Source organism: Aythya marila, assembly GCF_965140915.1.
Source record: "Aythya marila genome assembly, chromosome: 13".
NCBI lineage: Eukaryota > Metazoa > Chordata > Aves > Anseriformes > Anatidae > Aythya > Aythya marila.
In genome coordinates, this window is record NC_139054.1 from 14,174,839 (window position 1) to 14,185,313 (window position 10,475).

The following is a 10,475-nucleotide window of genomic DNA, read 5'->3' on the forward strand; positions in this document are numbered from 1 at the left end:
ACTTAAAGTTCTTTTTAGAAAGCTGAATTACTATTTAAAACCTTAAAGCTTTTGTAAACAATGCATTGTCGTTGGTTGGTTTGTTCTTTCCTCCATGTTCGGTGTTACCACATACAACACATAACTGAATGCCAACTAAAATCATTTTGTACCTTGTTCCTACTCAAATTTTGCTGCAAATTCATTTGGTAGAAGAATGTTATACTGAAAAGCACTGTTGCATAATACCTGGTTTGGTTAAAAATTACAGGTTAGATATCAACTCTAACCTTCAGACCTGATGATGGCTTTTGAGAGGAGAAAAATTAGTGTGTAGTTTATATAATATATGGTGCACTACTAAACCTCCTACCTGGTGAAACATTCTCTTCTGTGGCAGAGGTAGTCTTGTTTTCTTCAGATCTTGCTGCTAGAAAGTGAAAAAACTTCTTTGCTTTTTACCTCAGAATTAGTCAGTGGCAGCATTTATGACTCTGTACGTAATTGCTTGCCAGAAAATGGCATAAACCCTTCCATAATTCTAACCTTTGAAAAGGAATGCTATTTGTTCTATAAATAACGTGGTAGTGCATGCAGGATTTCAGTGCACAACAGGCGTTGTTACATTTGAACTCTTTAAAGATTTTGGCTTCAGTTCATGCATTAGTAGTAGTCTGGAGGAAGCACCAAAGCACAGAGGGCTGAAAGAGGTGGAGTGGTATCAGTGTTACGTTTCGCCAGAAGACAGCTGTTGAGGAAGGCATAAATTTTGTGCTACATTGCAAAGTGTTGGGGTGTCACTTCACAGAAGGTCAAATTCACTTCTCTGTGGATAGTCCTTCTTAGAGCAGCCTGTAGCCCTGACTGAGGTCTTCCATGGAACTTAAGTGATGCCAGGGACTTCAGGTTAACTCTTTACAGCATGGTGAATTTCACTTAAGAGAATAAAAACTAGCATGTACTCTTAACTGTTTTGATTTGGGTCTTTGTTTCCGTTTAATGTCAAGTCTTGATGGCATGATTCGTGGGGTGTTTTGGTTTGGGAAATTTTTGTTGTTCTGGTTTGATTTTGTTGTTGTTTTGTTTGTTTAAGTCTGCAGAAGACACATTGCTGGAGCTATTCTGCAGTGGGGATGTGCTGCTATGCCTGTCCAGTGCATGCAGAAGCACAGATAGCTGATAGCAAACAGTATGCCTTCCTCTTAAAATCAGCATTTTGCTGCTGCTTAGACCTGAATACCAAAGATCTGTCTGTAAACAGGATTTCTGTATCTGATGAGCGGTCTTCACACAGACACTTTTTGAGATAAACTTGTGTTTTGATTTGATACCATATGCAAGTAAACACAGTCCTCACCTCTTCAGTTTCCTTTCATTCCAACATGTACTGAATGTCCCCTTAACTAACAGGGCTTATGTAAGGTGATAAGTCCCAAAGATAATTCCATTATGAACAATTTTAAAATGTACATGCCAGAGGGAGAAGTTGCACTGTTTGGTCTCCTGTTTTTTGTTTTTGTTTTGTTTTTTTCTTTGGGCTTTTTTTTTTTTTTTTTTTTGTCTAAGCACACTAGTTTCTGATTTCAAGTTTTCATTTCAAGTTTCGTGGTATATATGTCAAAAATGCATTTTATACATTTCTGATACATATGGGAATTGTAAATCAGATGCTGGATTCCTGTCACATAATTGATATCTGTGCTACAGTGGGTAGGATGACAAAGGAGTCTGTGCCTTCAGTGTAGACAAAGTAAAGCAAATTAGCCAGTGCTCTGCAGAGCAGCCTGGGACTGTACCCACGCAAGCACATCTGTCCCACCAGTCCGTGCCTGTGTTCAGATGCATTCTCAGAAGGGTCTTAAATGCACTAAATAGACTTCCATCCATTTGGCTTGAAATGTTAAAGGAAAATCCGTTAGTCTTCTGCCTTCTCCCGCTCCTCCAAATGATGAATCTCATGCAATGAAATAACGACCATGGGCACCATTGGTGCCTGATCCACAGAGAGCAGACATTGCCCTTCCATAACCTGATTTTACCTCTTGGCCTTTGAAAAGCTGATCTCCTTAACTTGGAAGCTTGTGCATAAACAAATGCCTGCTGTCCACTTGTCCAGTTAGTTTTGCAGCATTTACAATGCTGAATTGCAGCACATAGCTTTTGCTGTCTAAGGCTGTCCTCTTTTTGAAGATGTTATCTCATTAGCTTCATAATAGGCTCATTTATGAAACTGACTGTAAACTTGCAGTCAGTGTAGACAACCATAAGGCCTCTTCTGTGTTTGAGCAGTTAGTCACCATTAATCCCTTGTAAAACTGCATTTTAACCAGGACTAGGTGGCAAGATAAGGAAATACAGTATTCAGTTTGAATGTAAAGCTGTTGTCTGCTCATTAGTTAAATAGTCTTTTTGTGGTAATATCCCCATAAGTGACACTATAATTCTTTCGACTCCTCTCTACCACCTCATGTCTTTATCATCTGATGCAAGTGTTTAGCTGAGTTAATCTGGAACTCAAGGCCTCTTGTTTTGGATGTGCTATTTGCAAACTGAAGATATATCAAGACCCACATAAAAGTCCAGGCTCAAAGAATTTGGATTTGAGACCTGTAAGAACCTTGGAAGTCACGTTCATGTAGTAGTTGCTTCAAAGAAGATTAAATCTAGTTTGATCTTCTGTTCTCTGCTAGTTGGCACCCACAAAACCCCATCAATTTGGCATATCAAGATAACAGGAAAGTTGAGTCTGAGATACAACACATCTGAAAATGTCTGGTATAGAATCAAGGAGTTGTAACTACAACATAACTGGATTTTTATACCCTGAGCATTGCCTCACACAGCTCTTGGATCATTTCAAAAGGAAATTCACCCAAATAATCAGAATTGTTATGGTTGTGACCATGCTGTAAATATAACTTTGTGGAGAGGGTGACAGGGCAGCACCTGTTTGCGTAGGTTAATTATTTTGAATTTAATTAACTACTTGGAAAATTTTAACCTCACAGTGAAAGAGGAATTTGATGGCCACAGTTCTTTCGTTGACACGTTGCTATAGCCTGAAAAAGTATATGGTCTGCTGTTCCCTTCTGACTTTGACAGCAGTGGAGACTTGGGGCAGGTCCTTAGTTAACTTAGCAAATGTTTTTTGTGCATGGTTTTCTGTGCTGCTTTACTACACTGATCCAGTTCCATAAGTTGATGGTGAAGAGATTTTTAATGACAAATTTTTCTTCCTTATGAAAAAAAATTCTCACCCAGTAGTAGCCCTTGCCTGCTTTCAGCAATGTATATTATTAGTTCACAGTCTTCTTTGCTCTTGAGGTTGCTGCTGAATCTCTTTCTTGGTTAGAGGCTTGATTCCTTTCTCCTGCAAATTTGGACAAGGAAAATATCTGGAATATTTCCTTTCTCGCATCATATAGTATAGAAAACATACTGTGTAGGTGTTATTTGATTTTTTTTTCTGCTCTTCTCCTCTTTATAAAAAGAGGAATTATAAAAGATGATTTATTTGAATTAATTTTATTAACCTCAAATCCTTTGTCTTAAGTCTAAATAAAAAAAAAGCTGAGAGATTGGGCTGCTGCTGTGGAATGTTCCCTATCCATAGGCATGCCCTATGCAAAGTTCCTAACCTGAGTCACATTTTCTAACCTAAGTGTTCTGTTTCAGGTGCCAGTCGCAAAGTTTCAGGAGCTGAGATACAATGTTGCCCTTATACTGAAGGAAATGAATGATTTGGAGAAAAGAAGCATATTGAAGATACAGGACTGAACATTTCTAAATCGAGAGTTTACAGAACAGATCTGAAATCCTCAGTGAATTTCGTGAATGGTAAAGCAGAGGACCATCACCACTTTGCCTGTCTGAAGTGCAATGTAGCATTTATATCAGTTGTAAATATTTTTTCAATTCAAGTGTTAAAAGCACAAGCTCTTTTCTTAAGACTTAAAAACAAAAAATATATTGATGGAAAAAGTATAATCCTATTTGTGACCATTTTTGCATGATTCATCAAAACATTTTTAAATAACTGTCTTAATAGATGTAAGAACCATTTCTTCCTGATTATGATTCATCACTCTAATTATTTTTGAAAGCCTGCTCCCAGAAGCCCCATCAATGTGTATCAGAAGAAAGCCCTGCAATGTCTCAAATAAAAAAAAAAATTAAAATAATAAAAAAAAGCAACCCACTGCTGTGCTGTAGTACAACAAATGTGAAATTGATTGAGTTTGGCATAAGTAAAATTGCTGTCTGCCTTCTTGGTGACTCAGGTATAGGTACAGATATTTAAAAGCTAATTTTGAAGAAAATTGTAAGCCTGGGGACCAAGAAAGAAGTATGGATTGAACTTCTAAAACTAATTCCATGGAACTGAAGAAGTGGAAGGTGCAATGCAAGTCTGCCAGGTTGACAAGTATGGGACAAACAGTAGTAATCTCTCTAAGTGGGAATGCCTGCCTTAGCTCATGCATTTCCTGTCTTCAATGTGAACTGAATCGTCTGACTCATTACAGGGCAGAAACCTCTGGCCTGAGATGGTAGCAAACAGCAGAAGGCAGCAGCATGGTAGACCACTACAGCTGATATACTCGTTAGTAGTGCAAGTCAGAACACAGGATGAGGATGAAGGTGACAGGTATGAGGATATTCAAGCACCCAAGTCAAAAAAACAGTTAAGCACAGGCTGAAGGTTCTTTTGCCCCATGCGTAAAGCTTTGAGGAATTCTGTTAATTTGAAGCATATGTTTGAAGTCTCATTTAAACTCAAGGGGACCACAAATATTACCGGAAGGGTTTTGCCAAGAAGGGATGCATTCCTGAATCAGTGGCTGAAAGTTTTCCCCCAGGAGCAAAGACATGAAGGCTGAGCAACAGCCAAACAGCAGAGCTGATGGGCCCTACAAATACAGGATTTATCCGGCTGTCAGAGGTAATCTAGAACACATATGCTGCTACCAGTGTTGAGCAATGGCTTAACCTCGCTGCTTGCTGGGTTTCTATATAAGTGGTGCCACCCATACTTCTCCTTCCCATGTTGTGTGAGTGTAGAACTCACCTTTATCACCCTCATTCCTTGCAGAAAACTACTGAAATTAAAATTATGGATCTGGGAGGCCTTTTACACTTCAACAGGTGTTTGCAGGAAAGGACGAGTTGGTTTTGGATTTTAAGAATCACAACAGGCATAAAACTTCAGTGTTACACTTTTTAAGAGGAGACTTGTTTGGTGGCAGTCCATACCAATCTACAGACAGATGAATAGCTGCAAGACAAAGCTTTTCAAACCTATGCATGAAAGCGTCCTGTAGTTTCAAGTAATAAACTGGTCAGCCATGATTTTTAACTGTTAAAAAGCTGCATGTCCTATTTGCTCTTTGTAGGGGACCCATCAACTTACAGTATGGTTTGATCCATATTATTAACTATTACGTTTAGCTCACAGCAAAGCAAATAAAAATTAGCTTCTCTAACTTCAAGAGGTCTGTACATTGCATTAATTTGATGTTTTGGTTTTGCTTTGTGAAGTTTGTTCATCTTACTGGAATTCCATTATCACAAAGTGTGAAACAAAACATATGTTCTTATGTTCCTTGTTATAACTTTTCCCTTCTAAATGTTTATCTTTATGTGGTTTTGAGCTGGAAAGGTATCTCAGCTGAGACCATTAATGAAGCCTTTTGTGACAAATGGAACACTGCATGGGTGTCTAACATCTTCTGTTGCTCAAGACATTTTTCACTGGTCAGCATAGAAGAATCCATAAATATGCTTAGCTTCGAGACAGAACGTATTCATTCAGTGGTTATGTAACAGCAGGTGCATGTGTTTCCCAGAAATGGAAGGGCTTCCTGACTATTTTCCACGTGTTCTCTGGAAGGGCTAATGGACCTCTTAGTCTCAGGTTGACACACATTAAGCATCGTGTTACTGTTATTGGTGGTTTACTGTGCACACTGACAGGAGCTTAAACACTTGGGTTTTTATTTCTTACTTGCAAAAAGAGTTCATTTGGGCTCTGCTTTTGACAGATAAGCTTTTCAGTAAAACAGTTCAGTTTTCACCAAAATGGCTAGTGGGAATGGCTGTCAGATAGTTCCTCAGTTTTGATAAAATGAGCCTTCCAATTGGTGAGTTATTCATTAAATATTTGTTTGGCATTGAAATATCTTCTTGCTTCAGTATTAAAATACTCTGGAATTTGAATTCCATTGAACTTGTGACTATAGTCTTTTCATTTCAATACAGAATAAAAGTAACCTTCTAAGAGTCTGGATATGTCTGAACAGAACTGATTTTACCCAGCTCACTCTAGGTTTGGTTATGCTTAGGGACACATTGCGAGTCCCTCTTTCAGTATCACACAGTGAAAGATACAGCTGGAATGGGATGGATGCTCACTGTTTGAGTCCTGAAGTCTTGTCAAGCCAATCGCTAGTCAGCCATCAATTAGGAAGCTGGCAGGTTTGCATGAGAAGGGCGCTGCTTTTCTTACTACACAATGTTCACGGATCAATAGGTAACAAGGACTTGTACAAGTTCTACTAGTACTTGTCCCTGAAAAACAAACCCCAGTGATACACTTGCTTTCTCTATTTGATGGTGCCATGCATTTATTTAATCTGGCTAATGTGTTTGTGAATGTCTTAATCCTAGTGATTTTCTAACCATGACATGTGAACATAAATTCCCTCATCATTACTCCCTTTCTTTCATTTCCTTTATGGCACATGGAACATTACACTTTTTCTTTCAAGATTAACGTGTCAAAACATTCAAACTAGAACTTGAGTTTGATTGTTTTTCAATGTAAATAATTTGTATATGGTAACAGAGACACCCAGTGCATGGAGGAATAGGCATAGTAGGCAGAACGTAAAATGAGAGTTAAAGATAATTGCTAGAAATTGTCCAGAGATTCAGGAGCAAAATAACACAGAAAAAAACACGTCTTCACTTCCTGTTCTCTACCTAACCATAAGTTAGTGCAGCTTCCTGACTTTGGGTTTTAATTGGCTCAACTCCATGGGCCATCTGTCCAAATCTCTTCTCACCTACAGACTGTTAGTGTGAAGCACCTGAGTAGAAAAAGCCATCTGGGGCTTTGTTATGTGACTTAACATTCCTACTCCCAGTGGAGAAGCTTCATCAGGATGAGTAGTATGTCAGAATTTCAGACGTGGTTAGTTGTGTTCATGAGGGGAAAGGAACGGGATTGTTCACTGGTTTTGTGGTCTCTAAGTGTGATGCAGATTATAGCTCCCAAAGAAGACTGAAGAATGTAGTCATGCTCTCATGCTGTCTGTTACGCCAGCCATTAACTGCTGGAAGAAGATCAGTATTGTGCTCGTTGTCATTAAAAGGAAGAAATTAAACCTCCCTTTGTAGAAAAATCATACAAGAGAGATGTGCTTTTGCAGAGTGAGTCACCTCCTAGCTTTAACTTCTTCTGTTTAAGTGAAGGATAAATCAGTTCTTGATCTCATGAACAATGCCGGTAGGTAGGGTTTGCCTTCCTTTTTTTTCCCCCCTTTATAATCAAATACATTTCATGACCCACTGCTGCTCCAAATCCATCAACACATATGAATGTAAGACAACTCCATGCTTTCAGATGTTACATAACCCCCCCCCCCCAAAAAAAAAAAAAAAAACACAAAGCAAAACAAAAAACCAGCATATCCAGATTGAGTATGTACAATCAGTTTATACAGCTGTTTTTGCTAAAGCAGTCTTTGCAGAATTGGGCAGGTTGTCAGAACCATGCATTGTGTAGTTGTACTGGTGAAAAGTGAAGTAGTATCTTGGCTTTAAAACACTTAAGTTAGCGAGCGTAAGGTTCACTCTGTACCTGTCACACCCCACACAGTACTAACGTTTACCAAACATCACGCGCAGCAGGAACTGGCAGAGGCAGAGCCAGCTGGTTTCCTCCCCAAGAAGTCACAGAGCTGGTGCCCATAAGCCATCCACGATAAGGTCTTAACAGTTTTTTGGCTTTGGTCTGTGATTCTATGATCCACATAAGCATACAGCCTCTACCACTGCAACAGCTCACAAGCCCCAGCTGCCCTTTTCTCTTGCAATATTTCAGCTACGTCCCTACTGGTGTAAGAGAATTCCCAGAGGTACATTGCACAGTGCTTTTTTGAGACTCATTTTAGTCCCAAGTGATCAGACTGTCAGCTAGCCCCGTGGACGCTTTCCTATGCTGTAAATAGAATCTGTGGAAGTTCCTTTCAGAGCACAAATCCTGATTACATTTTCAGTGATAATCTATTTTCATTCCCTATCTTGAATTCACGTGCTGCTAGAAAACCTCCCTTTATTCCACAATTGTTATCTCTTTAAAAGTGTCTGCTATGTAACTATGTAAATACTGTTGGCGTATGCCTGATAGAGAGATTGTCATTGCATTGCTACTGGTAACCAGTGGTTATGTCACTTTCCCTCGTTTGAATAGGCTTTGACTCATAGTGGTTTTCAGGACAATGGTTATAAAATAACACACTGAGGGGTTGCCGAGTCTATAGTTTTGCAATGGAGACAACTGTCAACCTCAAGACTACAAAAACACATTTTTTCCATTTTTTTTTCTTTTTGTTAAGGATTTTGTTCTTTTATAGCACAAGGTTTTTTTTTGCACAGAAGTTGGAAAACAAATTGTCTATGTCCTGTTAGACAGACTGAGTTTGGTGGGGAAAACCCACACTTCTGAGCACGTGCCAACTCTTCCTAATTGTTCTGAAGCATTGCCTAACTGAAACTATAAGTACTTCAGTTGTCCTTTCTTTGAATTATTTGATGCCAGGCTGTGCTGTTCTTTGGATTATTGCCTGACTTAACCAACAGGAGAAAGAATTACTGAAACCAGTGATATTCAATTAAACTTTTTCTAATGAAAGGACTTACCTGGCAACTTTAAGGAATATACATACATATATATATATATATTCAAGAGCCAGAGGAACAGAAACCAAATTTTTGGCAGGTGCAAAAGAGTCTTATTATCACAGGAATCAAAGATGACCACAGGGTCTGATGGCTGGCTTTCAATATAAGCTTAAGGACTGCCAGCACATAGGCATCACAAGACTAGCTCTCATTATTAATACACAATCTATGCTATTAAGATTTAAGATCCTGAATTTAAGTGGCTTTAAATTACTTTTTCACTTCGTCTGAATTTTCTTAAGCATCCTCTCTGAACAGGGACTTACAAAAGTCAGGTTGACCTTTCCCTCCTTCTATTTTTTTGTCCCATCCATTTGACCCCCTCAGGACACAGCTTGTCCCTTAATACCTGCTTACCTCATACACTCCAGGCTGGGGAGTCCAGATGCTTCTGTAAGTAAGAAATGAGAAATTAATTCAGCTCTTCAGCTTTGTGAGGAGGCTAATAGTATCACTAATAGGATATTCTCAGAAATTTCAAAGTCTCCAGGAGATTAAAGCATTGTGAAAAATGGCCAATATTTTTAGAGCATATACATACATACATGCATCCTGGACATTTATAGAAACTCTGACCATAAATCTGTGTAAAACTGCAAGCAAAAACAATCAGACAACTAATTTCAAAGCAACTGCTCCTATTCTGCGGCAGTGCAGGGCATTTTCTCCTTACACTCCGTTTTGCATGGAGTTATACAACTAGTGCCAGCCTTTCATACAATGAAAACCGCTGGGTATGTGCAGGTTGAAGCAGCCAACGCAGCAAGTCTTGAATAAAAGAAACATACCCTAAGAGCTGTGGGGTTTGTTGTTGTCATTTTTATTTTTTTTTACACACAGAACTCAGTATGGCCAGATGTACATCTACAAAATATCCCACTGCAACACCAGACAAACCTAGCATTTCACTCCTGTGTGGTGCCTGCGTTTCCTACCAGCATGGCTAGCTGGCATCAAAATGGAATCATTAAGGTTGGAAAAGACCTCAAAAATCATTTGGTCCAACTTTCATCTTACCACCATCACCCGCTAAACCACGCCCCTAAGCACCACATCCAACCTTTCCTTTCCAACACCCCTTAGGGACGGTGACTCCACCACCTCCCTGGGCACCCCGTCCCAACGCCTGACCGCTCTTTCTGAGAAGAAACATCTCAGAAATTCCTACCTAAACCTCCCTTGGCGCAACTTGAGGCCGTTCCCCTTAGTCCTACCACTAGTTACCTGTGAGAAGATGCCGCCCCCCAGCTCCCCACACCTTCCTTCCACATACTCGCAGAGATCAGTGAGGTCTCCCCTGAGCCTCCCCTTCCCCGACCTGACCCTCCGGCTCCCTCAGCCGCCCGGATTCACCTCAGGGGCGCGACGCCACCTCAGGGGAGCGACGCCCCGCGCACCCTCACAGCCCGAGCGGAGCCACCACAGCGCTCGGCGCTTCCCGGGCTCCCTGGGGGCGGGCATTTCCCCCCTCAGGCACCACAACGAGCCCAGCCGAGGGGCTCGACCCCTCGGCGCCCAGAGGCGGGCGTCTCCCC

The 10,475-nt window shown here is 40.2% G+C and overlaps 2 protein-coding genes across 3 annotated transcripts in view; one reads left to right on the forward strand and one right to left on the reverse strand.

Moving 5' to 3' along the window:
• Positions 1-4,181, forward strand: part of COMMD5 (COMM domain containing 5) — a 17,816-nt gene extending 13,635 nt beyond the window's left edge. For both annotated transcript variants that reach the window (XM_082771081.1, XM_082771080.1), the window contains one exon: positions 3,655-4,181. In XM_082771081.1, the coding sequence (XP_082627207.1) occupies positions 3,655-3,756 (102 nt within the window). In that variant the 3' untranslated portion in view covers positions 3,757-4,181. The remainder of the gene's footprint in view (positions 1-3,654) is intronic.
• The window catches only part of KIAA1210, a 90,802-nt gene continuing 80,338 nt past the window's right edge, over positions 12-10,475 (reverse strand). The window contains exons 15-16 of the transcript XR_014318415.1: positions 9,298-9,331; positions 12-3,349 (exon numbers count right to left, since the gene is read on the reverse strand). The gene's annotated coding sequence lies outside the window, so the exon portion shown is untranslated. The remainder of the gene's footprint in view (positions 3,350-9,297; positions 9,332-10,475) is intronic.